The sequence below is a fragment of the Urtica dioica genome, chromosome 3, assembly GCF_054948205.1.
Source record: "Urtica dioica subsp. dioica isolate 48M chromosome 3, U.dioica_male_clone48M_v1_H2, whole genome shotgun sequence".
NCBI classification, from domain to species: Eukaryota; Viridiplantae; Streptophyta; class Magnoliopsida; order Rosales; family Urticaceae; genus Urtica; species Urtica dioica.
The window spans coordinates 2,733,627-2,750,955 of record NC_142758.1 but is presented as its reverse complement, the minus strand read 5'-3'; the positions used below and the strand labels follow the sequence as shown (position 1 = coordinate 2,750,955).

The following is a 17,329-nucleotide window of genomic DNA, read 5'->3' as shown; positions in this document are numbered from 1 at the left end:
GTGTGTGTGTGTGTGTGTAAAGTATGGTAACTTTTTGCAATAATATATATTCTATAAATGTGAACCTTTTAGTTAGGCTATTGACAATTATAGCAATTTATAAGTACGATCGACTGGCATCTGCATTCTTTTGCAATACATGATAAAGGGTTCTCGATGATAAACGTAAATAGTTTTATCTTTCATTCCAGTAATGAAATTTCAAAGTGTTTGCCGTAAACTCTTAAATCAAAAAGCAGTTTCTTAATATGCAAATATATAAGCTGTAACGCCCCCGCTTAAGGGTTCCATAACCGCGAACTCGTGGCTCGTAGGCAATTAGAGATGACAAAGAGTAGAGTCTTGTTAGAGTCCTATAAAACTATATATTACCTATATAATTTTTTAAAACCATACCCTATTCATATCTATTTATTTTTAATGAGTCTGAATAATCTGAATAAAATCCTAGAGAGTACAAGGTAACTCATGGGTATTTTTTTATCCATTTAATATTATATTTATTAATAAAAATTAAAATATAATAAATAATTAAATTAATAAATACGTACACTAAAATTTGCTTAAAATTCATAAATGTAGTAACAATTTTAAACAGATAGGGTATGAGTAGAGTATTGGGTAGGATACTTAAAAACCATACACTACCCATACCCATATAATTTTTATTGGATAATACTCATACTTTATCTATTACTCATTTATTTTGTTAAGACCCTACCCATGGTGACTAGGATCTTGTGGATACGTGGGTGCATGGTTAAAGTTACCATCCCTATAGACAACTATATGTCACTATAATTCTTTTGAAAAATTTCATAATTTAGATACCCTAAGTTAGGAAATATTAAGATTAGACTTCTTACTTACAAAATATTCAAAAATTAATTATTGACACAAAAATAGACAAAAATGCCATTTCAAGGCATTTAAACTGAATTAAAAAAATTAAATTCTATTATTATAAAAATATTAAATTTCATCGTATCTTGTCGTAATTTAGAGGAATTAATAAAAAAAATAAAGATAAATTGAGAAAATAGCGACTATTTTTTTGCAACAACGACTACAAACAAGAGTCGTTGCTGCTTGTATTCAAATAAATTTCGATAAAATACGATGATTTATGATAATCTTTGAATATCATCTAATCATATAAACAACGATATATAAGCCTTCTTAGCATATTTTCTGCTCACTCACATGCTTTTCATTAAAAGTTAAAACTTCCAAAGAGGTCACCCAACTTGAACTACTCCTCTAGAAATAAAGTATTTGATGTTGGTAAAAAACTAGTTGATGTGGGTAACTTTTAGAATATTATATTTAGATTTAAAAATATTAATGAACATGTTTACAAGCCGGAAATTCACAAAATTTATTTATTGTAACTAACAAGTTGTAGAAAATCATAAAAAAAAAAAAAAAAAAAAATTTGCAATTTTACGTATCAAGATATATTACACGTACTACAGATGATACAACTAACCCACATGTTGGAATTACGGATCATCTTGATTGCTGTCTATATGCGATTCAAACAATATTCAACACCACCGAGACAATCACGAATAGTGCATCAACACTATAAACTCAAAAGTAATTTCATACGAATTTCAATGTAGGCGCGCTTTAGTGAATAATGCGGCTTAAAAGCAAATTTTTAAGCCACCAAAGCACGATGGTTAACTCGGCCAAAAAAAATAAATACATTAGTTAGCTCCCTTTCTCTTTCCTTGACCGATATACAAAAAAAAAAAAAAAAAAAAAAAGAACCATTTTGAGCTCGTACAATGTGTGATGGTATCCAACCTATAAGCATCTTTCATACACCACTTTGGCTAACTTCCACCTCATCCATATCTCATCTTGCACGGGGCTAGATCTAGAAATCATGTTACTGTTGATGTCGATTTCAGGATCGCCAACAATCACAAATTATAATATGATAAAATTTGATTTATTTAAATATGGGTCTCAGAAGACTTCGTGTAACATACAAAAGTGGAATAAAAAGAAATGAAAAAAGAATTTAATATCTTTATTGATGATCAATTGTGTTACAAAGAGGGGCGAAGTGTCGAACTCTAGCAGGCGAGCTAAACAATAAAATAGCAGAGAAATATTGAGAATAATTGCATAGGCTTGTGTGTGTAAAAATCAGCATATCGACTTCTATTTATAGCAAAAGAGAATTCGTCGCAGAGGACACGTGTTGATCAGCTCGGCTCTGTCACGTCGCTGATCGAAGTCATCTCGGATCCGGTCTTCGCGACGAGGTCTTTTATCTGAGGAAGACTGAATCCTTCGATTAAGTCAACACAGTCGACTTATCCTTCTTTGGCGACCTGGGTTGCTGACTGGGCTTGGGCCGGCCTTCAAGAGTCGGACTGGGCTTGGCCAGGCCTTCGAGAGTCGGACTGGTCGGTTGGTGGGCTTTTGATAGAACTAAAGCCCAACCAAAATGATTGTGTTTTAGAAAATTGATTTTTTACCCCCACAATTAGCCCCTGAATATTTTTTTTTTTAAAATATTCAGAATATTTTTTGAAAATATTAGAGCGAAACTTTCAAAATTTCCGAAGTAAAAAGGGGGGGGGGGGAATAATCCGATTTTTTTTTTTGGCGCGTGGCACGCATATCCGAAATATTTTTGACACGTGGCGCGATATCAGCCGCGCTTCGATGGTCAAAATCGAAGAGTCGAGTGTCAGTTGAGATTTTAAATTATTTTAACCGACATAATATTTGATTTGATTCGTAATCATTAGATTTTATCAGAATTCAGTTTAATATAAATGGTTATAAATAAGAGTAATTCGAAAAGACTTCTTATTCCATTTATATTTCGAGCGACTTCGGTGAAAAGGTAACTTCTCTCTTCTTTCACTTTCTTCGAAATACTTATTTCTTTTCTCTCTAAGACTTTCAGCTTTTTCGTGAGTTCGACTTTGAATGTCTTATAGTTCGACCAGGAACTTGAACAAACCCATAGTTTTAAACACTTCTCCTAAGTTCGGCTAGCGAACTCAAACAAACTTCAAACCGTCAAACACTTTAATATTTTTTCTTTGAATTTAAATGTCTGGGTCCGGGGTTCCTCAGTCGGGATCCAATCTTTGGGTAATGAGGAGGACATCCCCATGCCTTCGGCTGTTAAGAGCTCGGACCTAGTAGACATTCGTCGTAAATATCAGATGGCCCCCGAGATCGATCTCCTTCTTCCACCAACGCTCACTACAGCGGAATCTTTGGTTGAGGGGTACTGCTGTATTTACGAAGTGTGGTTGGAATCGTGTGGGCTTCGATTTCCAATCCATTCTATTCTTTTCGATTTTGTCGAGGCCTTGGGGTTAACCCTTCCCCAGATGTGCCCCAATTCTGTTTGGATGGTTATGGGTCTTTTAGTCGTGGCCCATGAACAAAAGGTCGACCTCGCTCTGATGGACTTAGTCCGTCTTTGCGTGGTCAATGCGAACTCAAAACATGACCCCAAATATTTCTATCTTTCGAAGGCCGCGGACCGGGGAGTGATCTCTGATCTCCCTTCGAAAGATAAAAATTGGGGACGGCGTTATTTTTACTTCACCGTTAACGAACAATCCCTAGAGAGCCAAACTCTCAATTTCTCAGCGAAGTGGGCGAGCTCACCGAGTACGCGGATTTTCTTGTGTCTTAAAATTTTAATATTATTTGGTTGATTATATTAACGTTTTTCTTTTTTTTTTGTATAGGAAAAATCAAGGCTCCTTTGATCGCGGAGTTTACTGCCAAGCTCGCCCTAATTCAGGAAGGTCGCGGTGATTGGTCGAGCTTCACCCCGGAGCGTTTCACTTCGGCCAGACTTTGGCCATCTTCTCCGACAGTTGTTCTTGAAGAAGGTTAGTTCGGCCGAAATTTATTCTTCTTTTTCTATCTCTCTTTAGTCTTTTGACTAAGAATTCTCTATCTTCCCCTTTTTTTATAGATATCGAGGACAGCATGAACGTGCCTGTCAGCGCTTGCGATGCGATGCATAACAAGAAGGCCGCCATGGATTCCTCTTCGACTGATGCGCCCTCGGGTCCTTCTCAGGACCCCGAAGTCGAGGTCACCGAGGAGCGTCTTTAGGCCGACATCCCGATTATGGATGTCAAGGCGGTCCCCACAGGGACCGGCGATATGCAGGGCGATCAAGCCCTTGGGTCTGTTTCGGCCGTGACGGCTGGGCAGGCCGACAACTCGGCCTACGCCGCGGCGGCTCCAAAAAAAGGAAGCTGTCAGCGGGCTGGAGAGGGGGCCGAAGTTAGGAGGATGACGCCCCTCGTGAGGGCGAGTTGAGGAAGAAGAAGAAGAAGAAGAAGAAGAAGAGTAGGTGCAACGGGGGTAGGGACCCGGAGCCCGTGGTAGCTGCAACCAGGTCGGAGAGTAGAGCCCCCGAGGCCAAAGTGCCTCAGGGGAACAAAGGGGAGAAGACCCCGGCCGGTGGGAGCGGTCCGGCGAGGCCTCGCGGCGGTCTGGCGAGGTCTCGTGGAGGTGACCTTGGTGCCTCTTCTTCGAAACCGAAGAAGGCGCACTACGTCAACTTCCACTACAACCAGAACCACCTGCTTTGCAACGATCTCTACTCGTCCGTAGGTTTTCTCAGGCAGCTGACCATAGAAGGTCACGAGCTGCCTAAGGTCCCCGAGCTAACGGAGGTGGACTGGTACCGCCGTATGGTGTCAACCATCACCGGGGTAAGTTCTCTTTTTACTATCATTTTTATTACGAGGTCGAACTGGGATACTTAGCGATATTTTGTGTGCAACTGTCGACTCAGTTCAACCGAGGGGTGTACTGGTACGAGAAGCGCCTCCGGAAGGCAAACACTGCTCTCGCCGAACTGGCTTCGGTGAAGAAGGGGACGGAGTCCCTTCAGGCCGAGCTCAAGGAGGTGGGCGGCAAAGTAGCTTCCCTTGAGGAGGGCATTGCTGCAAAGGACGCCCTCTTGGAGAAGTACAAGGTCGCCCAAGTAGATCTAGTGGCAAAGATCAAGGCTTTGGAGGCTGAGGTCGAGAAGAAAGAGACCACGATTGAGCAGTGGGGCATTCACTCGGCCGAGCTGAAGAAGAAGCTCGAGTGGCCGAGGCCAGGGTGAGGAATCAGGACAGGGACCTGGAGGCTGCTCGGGACGAGGCGGTGAAGCTTAAGAGGTCGGCTAAGGCCGAGAAAGAGAAGGCGGTCTTAGCGGCGAGTAAGGCGACCTCGCTGCGGTATCGGGAGCAGATATTGAAGTATCGTGCTCAAAAGGAGAAAATAGACGAGGCTGTCCTCGTCCTAAAGAAGCTCGAGCAATGTTAGGGCAACAAAGAGTTGATCTCGGAGGCGTTGAAGGGAGATATCTCAGACTGGGCCGGCGAGCTAAAGGACACTGAGGATGACATTGCTCAGTACGAGGTGGAATACGCAGCCATCGCCGTTCCCAAAGTTGATGATATCCCCTTCACGCCCTACGCCGACCGCTCCCCTTCTGAAGCTCCGCCTCCGACATTCCTGTCGAGGTCCCAGAGCCAGAAGCTCCTCCGTTTGATGAGCATGCATCAATGATGGGTGTGACGGACGAGGCCTTGAACCCAATTCCGGAGGGCAACGAGGACGCGCTGCCATTTACCCCGACCCCATACCACCCCGATGCCTAAGCTCGAAGCCTCGCTCTCCACGACTCTTTTTTTGTTTTGCTGTTATGATTATTATCTTTTTGTTTTTGGGGCCCGCTTGTTTCGGACGAAGTTTCTATTCTTTTGGAACAACTATAGGGGGCTTCAGTACCCCTATTTTATTTAACTTATTCTTATTATTTTATGCAATTTCATTTCTTAAATTTAGCTAAGTCTTTTAGCTCGCCAAATTCTGGGGGCTTCCTTCAAATGTTACTTAGTCAGAGTCTTAATCAATTCGGGTTTTCTAAAATTTGTTAAGTCTTTTAGATCGCCGAGATCCAAAACAATTCCCTTAAGATTTTAGGCCGAAGTCATATAATTATATTTTCAAATTCACCAAGTCTTTTAGATCGCCGAAATATCTAAAACGTTTCCCTTAGGCCAGAGTCACGTGGACATATGTATTTTATATTTGCTAAGTCTTTTAGAACGTCAAATATCCAAAATGTTTCCCTTAGGCTGAAGTGATCAAAAATGAATTTTTCCCAGATGTTGTCAAGTCTTTTAGATCGTCGAGATCTAAAAAGTTTCACTTTATTTTTCTTGGGCGAGGTCGAACTTGTCGAGGTGCGGCTTCTAATTCAGATGTCACGTGAGATGACGAAGTGAGATTTCGGATCTCGCCTCGATTGTGAGGTGTTCACACCGTAGTCCTAATTCGAGGTCTGGACCTCTCGGACGAAGTGTGGGCTCCGGAGCCCTATTATCATTTTTTTTTGTAGTTTTCTCAAAATGAGAGGTTTCAGTATTTTTTTTATTAAGGTGGGACTGTGCCTTTGCAAAGAAAAGCTGCCTGCGTAACCTTATATAGGGATCAAGTCGGACGTAGTTCGATTCTTACTGGTTTTAGCAGTAGTACTTTTTAAGGTTTGAGACGTTCCATGACCTTAATTTTTCGGGATGTGTTTCAAGTTCATAGACGCCGGGATGTGTGATCTTGATGACTCTATAAGGGCCTTCCCAATTTGCGCATAGTTTCCCAGTATTATTCTCGGCAGTGTTTTGAAATATTTTCGGAGGACTAAGTCTCTTACTTCGAATTTTCTAGAGCTTACCCCCTTATTATAGAATCTGGCAATAGATTGTTTATAGTGGGATAGCCGTATCAAGGCCGACTCCCACTTTTCATCTATAAAATCCAAGGCATCATATAGAGATTGATCATTTTCTGGCTCATCCTCGTGTGCGTGCATTGTCCTTAGAGTCTACACTTGGTGTTCGACCGGGATGACTGATTCGACTCCATGTACTAAGGAGAACAGAGTTTCCCTTGTCGGCCTTCACGGGCTGGTTCGGTAAGCCCAGAGCACACCTGGTAGTTCCTCTACCCATCGTCCTTTTATAGCCGTGAGCCTCTTTTTGATGGATTTTACGATGGTCTTATTTGCTGCATCTGCATGTCCGTTTCTCTGAGGGTATCGTGGTGTTGACATCCTCAGTTCCACGTTATTATTGTAGCAAAATGTTTTGACTTTTTTGGATATAAATTGTGACCCATTTTCTGCCATGATCTCGTGGTGAGTCCTGTGGCGACATATGATATTTTTCCAGATGAATGCTTCGACATCGACGTCTTTGATCAAGACGAAGGCGCCTGCTTCGACCCATTTTGAAAAATAATCCGTTAAGATTAACAAAAATCTTAGTCCACCTGGGGCGGCCGAAATTGGTCTCACGATGTCCATAGACCATTTCAAGAATGGGTATGGAGCCAAGATAGAGGACAACTCTTCTGCGAGTCTTTTTATGTTAGGTGTGTGGCGTTGGCATTGGTCGCAGCGGCGCGAATGTGCATTCTGCCAACATGGTCGACCAAAAGTAGTCTTACCTCTTTATTTTGATGGCAAGCGCTCTTCCCCCTGCGTGACTTCCGCATTCTCCCTCGTGTATGTCTTCTAGGATTCATTTTGACTCATCCGTTCCGACGCACTTAAGGTATGGTCATGCGAAGCTTCTTTTGAACAGGTTTTCGTTAATCACGGAGAATCTTGCACTTCTTAGTACGAGTTTGTGTTTCGCCATCTTATTGGACGAGACTGTACCAATCGTGATGTAATGTGTATGATTTCATCTTTCCAATCCCTCATTCTATAGTTATGACTGCAGTAACAGTGATGGCTATGGAAGGTTGTTTGATTGTTTTGACTGGTATGATCCTTTTAAGGTCCGGATCTGAAGTGGACGCTAAAACGGCCAGCGCATCTGCCGAGGTGTTCTCACCCCTAGGGATTCGCGTTAGAGAGAATTGTTTGAACTGCGTCGTAAGGTCTTTTACGACCTTCAAATAGGCTTCCATTCGCACTTCCCGCAGCTCGTATTCGCTGGAGTATTGATTTGCTACGAGCTGAGAGTCGCAAAAAGCTTGCACTGCTTTGCTCTGATGGCCGTAACCAATCTTAGTCTGGCTATTAGCGCTTTGTACTCGGCCTCATTGTTGGATGCAATGAAGTCGACTGAATAATTGCTCGATGATTTTTCCGTGGGGGGATGTTAGGTGTATTCTTACTCCTGCCCCTTGTTTTGACGATGCGCCGTCCACTTTTAGTGTTCAGGTGCCCTCGTCTTTGGTCACAACGTGGTCTTCTCTTGGGAGTTCGACAAGGAAGTTTGCTAAAACCTGGTATTTAGCGCACGTCCTAATTCGATACTCGATGTCATATTCGCTCAGTTCTACGACCCATTTGGTCAATCAGCGGTTGGGTCGTCATTACTATTATGGAGTGGGATTGGAAGTACGGCAGGAGCTTTCGCGCAGCGGAAACAACAGTTAAAGCCATTTTTTCCATAATAAGATATCGAGTTTCTGCATCCACTAATGACTTACTTACATAGAATATAAGTCGTTGGTCCCCTTGCTCTTCCCTGAAGAGCACTCCTCTAACCGTTGCTTGGGAAACGGTGACGTAAAGGTAGAGTGGTTCTCGAGCCACAAGCTTTGCTAGGATCGGGGGTGTCGATAGATATTCTTTTAATTCTTTAAATGCATCTTCATATTTCTCGTCCCATTCGAGTTTCTTATTTCCTTTGAGGAGTTGGTAGATTGGGAGACACTTGTCCGTGGATCGAGAGATGAAGCCATTAAGGGCGGCGATTCGGCCTATCAGCCTCTGCACCTCGCATTTGTAACGAGGTGATGGCATCTCTGGTAGGGCATGTAACTGATCTGGGTTTGCTTCAATTCCTCGTCGGGTGACTAAGTACCCGAGGAATTTCCCGGAGGACACTCCGAATGAACACTTGGCGGGCAGTTTCATTTAATACTTATTCATTACCTCGTAACATACCTCCAAATGTCCTACGTGGTCATTTTCCCTTAGGGACTTTACGAGCATATCATCGATATACACCTCCATTGTTTTTCCTATTTTTCTTTGAATATTTCGTTGACTAACCTTTGATAGGTGGCGCCAGCGTTTTTTAGTCCAAATTGCATGACCTTGTAGCCATATGTGCATCGGTCTGTTATGAATGCCGTTTTTTTCTTGATCAAGATTTGGTTATATCCTGAGAATGCATCCATAAACGAGAGTATCTTATGTCCCGCGGTTGCCTCGACCAGTTGGTCAATATGCGGCAAGGTGAAGCTGTCTTTGGGGCATGCTTTGTTCAGGTCCGTGAAGTTAATGCATACCCTCCATTTTTCGATTTTTTTTACGACGACGGTGTTTGCTAACCAATCCAGATATTTAACTTTGTGGATTGAATCGGCTTTGAGGATTCTTTCAACTTCGTCGTTGACCACTGATGCTCTGTCGGGACCGAGCTTGCGTCTCTTTTGTTTTACTGGTTTGAAACTAGGATCAACATTAAGTTGGTGAGACGTAACGTCGATACTAATCCCTGTCATATCTTCCATCGTCCAGGCGAAGGTAGATTTGTTTTGTTTTAGGAAACAAATAAGCTCTCGCCGTATATTTCCATTGAGCTTGGCTCCGATCCCTACACACTTGGAGGGGTCGCGGCCATCGAGTTGTATTTGTACTGTCATCTGAGTAATTGGCGAGTCTTACTCATCTAATTTAGAGCTTTCTTTTTTAGCTGGCTCTACGTTCATTAATTGCTATTGTTTCTCGTTGGCCTCTTTAGTATTTCGCTTGTGGCTAGTAAGATAGTAGCTACGGGAGGTTGCCTGGTTTCCTCTGATATCTCCTATCCCTCCAGGCGTGGGAAATCGGATACACTGATAAAAGGTTGAGGGAACAGCCCTCATCCTATGTATCCATGGTCGTCCCAAAATGATGTTGTAGGGGGAGAGACATTCCAGAACCAGGAATTCAATTATCTTGTTTATCCCATTTGTTTTTACGGGCAACTTAATGGTCCCTATTGATGGAGTAATCGATCCATTGAAGCCTATTAATTGGGTCTGTTCCCTCTCGATCTCATACTCTCCAATCCCCATCCTTGTGAGGGTGTCTTTGAAAATGAGATCTACAGAGAGCTTCCTCCATCGATCAAGACTCGGGCGACCTCGCAGTTAGACACGTCGATTATTATCACGAGTGCGTCGTCATGCGGGTCTGTTGTCCCCGAGGCTTCCTTTTCGGAGAACAAGATTTGGATATCATGTTTTGCTCCGATCTTGATGGTCTTATTCATCAATTGACGTTGGATGAGCTTTAATCGAGTTGACGGAGCTGTTTCAAAATTTTGAACCGCCCATCATGAAGTCCACTCGATGTTTTGCAGTGGTCGACGGGGAACCAGGTTCTCCTTCGTCGCTGGGCCTGGATCTCTTAGCGAAGGGGTTACCCCTCCCTTGGTTGTTTCTGAAGGCCTTCTTTTTGGGCGGGGGACCCAAATCGACGTTTTTTAGTTCCCCATTTGCATATTTTTCGGCCAAGACTTTACGCATAGTTTCGCAATTTATCATGACGTGGTCGTTGGCCTGATGGAAATCGCAGAACGCGTTCGGGTCCCTTGTCCACTTTTTCGCTTGGGGACCTCCCTCCTTGCTTTCATCTCCTATCTTGAAAGCGAAACCCGGAGGGGCATGCTGCTTTCTGACTTGTGGTCCGGCCTCCTGCGGGTTGGGCCTTCGGGGATTGCCCCCAAAGCTTGCGGGCCGCACCGATGTGTTCCCTTGTGACTTCTTTTCGGTCGTACGCTGTTTTGCTGAGGAGGCAAAATCCTCTTCGGCCTTAGCATAGTTTGCGGCCTTGTGGATCGCATCTTCCAATGTAAGGGGACGGTTTACAGTCATCTCTAGTTTGAATCTCGACTAATTCCACAGACCGTTTCTTAGAGAGGTTATGGTAGATTCGGGATCAATGTTAGAGATTTTTGAGAGAACATCCATGTAACAGACCATGTAGTCATTCAGGCACTCGTTCTCCTTCTGCTCGACCCCCCACAGATTTGCTATCGTGAGTTCGTCATCTACGAACATCTAGTAATATTTTAGGAATGCTGTCGATAGTTTGGCAAAACTATCGATATAGTTAGGCTCAAGTCTGGAGAACCACTCCAAAGCAGCTCCAAACAAACTTTCAGCGAAGAGTTGGCTGTACCCCGCCTTTTGTTCTCCATCTGTCAGCATAGCCTTTCCCATTGCAATTCGGAAGGACATGAAATAAGCCTTCGGATTCGACGTTCCATGGTACCGAGGAAGGCAGACCTTCCCAGCATCGCCGATGAACACGTCGGTGATATTTTTAACGAAATGAGTCCTTCCCGTTTTTGCGAAGAATCGTTCTATTTCGGGGACCGAGCTGGTCGTACTGTGAAATTTTGAGTGGACTGCTCTCAGTTCGGCCGTCACCGATTCCTTGAATCTTTCGAACTCATTCATGCTGGGTTCGCCCTCTTGAGAGGGGCGAAGTCACATGCGTACTGGGGTGACTGTAGTGACTTCGGTCTGATTGTACTGTGTCTGGTTCTGCCTGCCAAAATATTGGGGGGTGAACATCCAAGAGGTCGTCGAAGGGCGAGGTCCGAGACTTGCTAGGAAGGATCCTGGGGGTGCTCCTACCGGCGGGGGCGGGGGCAGTCCGGCTGGATCGATTGTAGCTTCAGTGGCGGCCTCTTCTGCAGTCCCTCCGAGCCGGGAGCTCAGACCCGGGGACTGATCTATCCATTGGGCGACCTGTATCCCGGTAAAGTCAAGGCGGACTCCAAGAGGAAGAACCCGCCTCATCTGTGTGGCTGGCGCCGGTTCCGAGCAGATTCTGAGGCGGTCATTTCGCAGGATCCCGCCTGGGGATCCGAAGTATCCTGAGGGATCAAGGGGGAATCCAACGGAGCATTAAGAATCCGGTTGGTTTCTTCTTGACTTTCTATTTTTTTGTTCAGCATATCCAGGATTTCCCTGATCCCTGCAGGGATTTCCTCTCCTGATTCATAATGAGTCGGAGTTGAAGACATGGTGTTTTTTTGTGGTGAACTTGCGTCTTTCGAGGTTGGTCTTTCTGAAATTTCCCACAGACGGCGCCAAATTGTTGATGTCGATTTTGGGATTGCTAACACTCACAAATTATAATATGATATAAATTTGATTTATTTAAATATGGGTCTCAGAAGTCTTCGTGTAACAAACAAAAGTGGAATAAAAAGAAATGAACGAAGACGAATAAAAGAATTTAATATCTTTATTGATGATCAATTGTGTGACAAAGAGGGGCGAAGTGTCGATCGAACTCTAACAGGCGAGCTCAAAAATAAAATAGCAGAGAAATATTGAAAATAATTGCATAGGATTGTGTGTGTGAAAATCAGCATATCGACTTCTATTTATAGCATAAGATAATTAGTCGAAGAAGACACGTGTTGATCAGCTCTACCACATCACTGATTGAAGTTGTCTCGGATCCGGTCTTCGAGGCGAGGTCTTTTATCTGACGAAGACTGAATCCTTCGACTAAGTCAACACGGTCAATTTATCCTTCTTTGGCGACCTGGGCTGCTGCAGGGTTTGGGCCGGCCTTCAAGAGTCATACTGGGCTTGGCCAGACCTTCGAGAGTCGGACTGGTCAGTTGGTGGATTTTTTTTATAGAACTAAAGCCCAACCAAAATTATTATGTTTCAGAAAATTGATTTTTTTGACCCCCACAGTTACTCAATTGTGAGTTGACACGCTAGGATTTCATGACTTGGTAAAATCGTCGTGGAAAGTTTCCACGACAAACTTTTTGTTCGAGAATTCACTATCATGGTAAGTTTTTATGGCAGAAAATCTTTCGTGAAAAGTAGTTTAGACACAAAAATTATAACTTCAGTTCATAGTGAAAAGCCGTTTTTTCGCCAATTAATCCTCTTGAAGAGTAGTGACAACTCATTAATACTCTACAAAAATTCAAATAATGAAGAAATGATACATCTAAATGCGTAGCATAACAAGTAATGACAGCTCAACTTATTAAAACTATTAAAAAATTTCATATAATGAAGAAATTATGTGTAAATTTGTAGCAAAACAATTTGTAGTAAGAGTTAATAGCGACAAAAATCCTTAAAGTTTTTTCAAAACGATACTTATATACCTAAACTTTTTTTTTTCTGCGGCAAAAGTACTTGATGTTATGATTTCGTAGGGCCGTTAGTGCTTTGGACGTTATGTTTAACAGAATTACACGTGTAGGGACCTGGTTTTTTTAATTAATGTTACACGGATTTTTAAATTCAATAAAGGACACAAATAAATTATTTTGATCGAAAGTACTAAAATAAAACCAAATTTCAACACTGAATCCCTAAACTCATTGAAATCCCTAAACTCATATTTGGGGGTTAGGTTCGGTTTCTCTATGGCATCAAAAAATTCGTGTTCATCGTACGAGAGTCAAGTTCGATGGCGAGGCTCATCTTCAGCAACAACAGTGGACATGAACTCGGGTTCGATGGCGACACAACAAGGGAGATGCTTTTGTGACGTGCCTTGGGTTGAGAGGACGTCGTGGACGGATTTGAATCCCGAGAGGAGGTTCTTAAGCTGCTACAAGATATAAGGTAAGGTGAAGATCTTCTGTTTTTTCTGTATTGTAGGGTTTAGTTTATTATTGAAATCGTTTGTTTTTGCCTTCAGTAAAATGGGGGTTGCGATTTCTTTGTGTGGATTGATCCAGAGATGTGCGAAAGATCTAAGCAAGTGATTCCAGGCCTGCTTAGACGAATTAATCAACTACAAGTAGAGATTGAGGAAGTTAGAAACATTGAAGAATTGAGTGCAAACAATGAAGACTTGAGATGAAGTAGCACCATATTCGAAAGTTGTAAACTATTTGTATTTATGCTTGTGCTTTGTTTGTTGGTATTTTGTTTGGGTTTGTTATGTATGTAGAAGTAAGGTAATGTACTTTGTGCTTTACTGGAAGTGTAATTGACTCTTTTCAGATGATGTAATTGACTCTGTTATGTATGGTTATGGTTATGCTTTTCAGATGATGTAATTGACTCTTTTCAGATGATGTAATTGACTCTGTTATGTATGGCTATGGTTATGCTTTTCAGATATGTAATTGACTCTTTTTTGAATGAAATGGAAGTGTATACTTCAGGATTGCTTTGCTTGATTGACTGTGAATTTAGCAGGATTTTTTTTGCTTAATTTATGTAATTGTTTTTGTAATGTGAGAGTGACATATTTTCAGGTTCAACGAGACTAACTTCATTACATATTTTCAGGTCCAAAAAAGATTAATTTCATTACATATTTTCAGGTCCAAAAAAGACTAACTTCATTACATATTTTCAGGTCCAAAAAAGACTAACTTCATTACATTTTTTCAGGTCCAAAAACGACTACCTTAATTACATATTTTCAAGTCCAAAAAAGACACACACAACTATATTCATATCGAAGGATTAAACACAGTTAAACTTGGCTGAGATGCTCCTGACTGAGATGTAATTGGCTGAGATGAACTTTGCCTCATTTGTTGTCTCTTCCTTCGTTCGGCTCTCTTGATTGTCTCTGGATTAGGGTTAACCTTGACCGGTCGGCCTCTCTTTACTATTCTTGTCTGAAATGTTTAAATACAATTAGTAACAACTACTTTAATAGAACCAAAATTAAAAATATAACAATACATACCTGTTCTGCAACTAGATTAGGACATGTCAGCCTTGAATGTCTTGTTTGCCTACACTAGCTGCATCGATTCACTTGGCCTTTTCTTGAAAGTTTTGTTGCTCTTTCGGGGAACGGAAACCCAGGAGGTGGCTGGTCATTGGACTTGTTTCTCTTTTTCTTTGGCCTTCCAGGAAGTGACTGATCAGGTGGTGGCAGGATAGGGTTTAGGCCAACCTCTGGCCATTCATCAGGATTGGTCTTAGGCTCAATAATACCACTGTAAGCTGCAGTGTATGCTTCTTTTTTGTTCCACTCATCAACGAAGTCGAATACATCAAGATTTGATGACCATATACATGACAGTGCATGTGGACAGGGTATGCCACTTAATTGAAATGCCCTGCAAGTGCATACCTTGGCTCTTAAGTCAACCACAAACGTCTCCCTTCCCATAAATGCCACTTGGAACTTGCCATTTCCAGCAAAGCTTGCTTGACAGTACCTGTAATCACATACAAACCCACATGTGAGAACAATTATCTAACAATCAAATATAACATTATAGCATTTATCTCACATACCTTGCTGAACAATTATCTAACAATCAAATCTAACATTTAAGCAATAGACCGTTGCGATCCTTTTTGACGTTGGCGTACAAATGCCCCACACAAAACCTTATCTCTGCTCCACGATAAACATCAAACAATGCCTTCTCCAACCCTTTTTGTCTGTCGTTTATCATCGTGAATCTACTTGGATTCTGAACATCTAAATCCTCACTAAAAAGCTGCAAAAACCAAGTCCAACTAGAGGTGTTTTCTTTCTCCACCACAGCAAAAGCCACAAGATATTGTGAGTTATTAGGATCTATACCTATAGCGGCAAGCAACATTCCCTTGCAATACCCTTTTAGAAAACAGCCATCGAACCCCAACAAAGGCCTACAACCCTTGTTGAACCCATCTTTACAAGCTTTTAAGCAAATGTAAATCCTTTGAAACACTCTATTTCCATTCACCAAAGTAGTTTTAAGGAGGGCTGTTATACCTGGGTTTGTAGATGTGAGTTGTTTACAATAGTCATCAAGAATTGCATATTGGTCCTTCACCGAGCCTTCTAACACCTCTCTAGCTTTTTTCTTGGCATTATAGAATCTCATCTTCGACACGCTGCTGAATTTGGAACTAGCACCCACCTCTTTGAACCACTTATAATCCATGTTAGGATTAAGCCTAAAATGCTCTAGAAAATGCATCGCTAACCAGGGGCTTGTGACAAGCCTGTTGTCAAATACTATGCCACATTCATGCTTGTCGACCAACGTATTCACGATCTAACTGTCTTGTTGTCCTGAACCTTCGCATAAAGAATCCAGTTGCAACCCTTTGCTTTGCATTTAGCCCTTAATCTAGTTGTGTCATTAACCACGTACTGAAATTCCCTATCAGCCTTAATGAATACCTCTCTCAATACATGTCTCAAATCACCAATAGTAGGGAATTCCATACATAATATGAACTTGAAATCATCCAAACTTGAACGCGGGTTGAACTCCCTCCTGCTCTTCGTGATCGTCTGTTCCTCATCGTCACTATGCAGGCTGTCGAGGTCGCTGTTTGATCTCACCCCATCAGAATCACCATCACCAACGTCTCCATTATTGCAGACGTCATTCACAATTGAGCGCCAATCGCGTGTCTGGGTGTTTTGAACATCTTCATCTTCGTTCGATTCTTCCTAAGCATACTCTTCTTCTTGCAGACGAAACGGTTCCTCGTCGCCGTCATCGTCGCCCCCTTGTTGTTGTTCTAACGTCTTCTTCTTCAATCGAGTCCGGTTTCTGATTCTTGGTTTTAGGAAATTAGGGTTTCGATGTTCTCTTTTAAGTTTGGGAAACTAATTATAATTTATCAGTATATTTTCTAATTTAAAAAATATTAAATATTAATAAACAATAACAAAAATAATTAAAACCAACATATATTAGAAGCTTTACATCCTGGCGGTTCAATTTAAACTTAACGTCCAAAGTACTAACGGCCCTACGAAATCATAACATCAAGTACTTTTGCCACAGAAAAAAAAAATTAGGTATCTAAGTGGCGTTTTGAAAAAACTTTAAGGATTTTCGCCGCTATTAACTCTTATAGAAATTATAGCTCATTGATGACAGCTCAGACTTATAAGAAACCTAAGCTCTAACATATTTAAAACTTATTTCTAAAATGAGTTTTATATTTCTAAATGTCCATAAGCATAACATTTTACTTCTGTCTATTGTTAAGACCTCATGGACCCATGTGAACGACCATCGAAATATTTAGTCCATTATTTAGGACCTCACTAGCTCGCGAGTAAAATGAACACGATGCATTACAATAATACGTGTCTAACTTTATGATTGAGTTAAAGGACTACACGCATTTAAATGATTTTCTCTTTGAGAAATTACATTTCTCGAGCTTTATTTAATAACTGTATTTAAGATATTTAAGAGTAACTCTAGAGTCACAACTCTCTAAATTAATCCTTCAATCATCATAATTGAATGTTGTTTTATTACTAATAAAAAAATGTTTTCTTGCGATTATATATTTGACTCTTCATTCCTAGTGAGTTGCTTGAAAATGTAGACCT

The 17,329-nt window shown here is 41.7% G+C and overlaps 2 protein-coding genes across 2 annotated transcripts; both read right to left on the bottom strand.

Moving 5' to 3' along the window:
* Positions 1-10,323: 10,323 nt before the first annotated feature.
* LOC149402050 (uncharacterized) lies at positions 10,324-11,472 on the bottom strand. The gene is made up of 3 exons (XM_089608226.1): positions 11,169-11,472; positions 10,990-11,060; positions 10,324-10,902 (listed from the first exon to the last, which is right to left on the bottom strand). The coding sequence occupies exons 1-3, from the start codon at positions 11,470-11,472 to the stop codon at positions 10,324-10,326; spliced, it is 954 nt and encodes a 317-aa protein (XP_089464352.1).
* A 3,292-nt stretch (positions 11,473-14,764) lies between these two features.
* LOC149402049 (uncharacterized) lies at positions 14,765-15,947 on the bottom strand. The gene is made up of 4 exons (XM_089608225.1): positions 15,320-15,947; positions 15,271-15,274; positions 15,104-15,191; positions 14,765-15,001 (listed from the first exon to the last, which is right to left on the bottom strand). The coding sequence occupies exons 1-4, from the start codon at positions 15,945-15,947 to the stop codon at positions 14,765-14,767; spliced, it is 957 nt and encodes a 318-aa protein (XP_089464351.1).
* Positions 15,948-17,329: the final 1,382 nt, after the last annotated feature.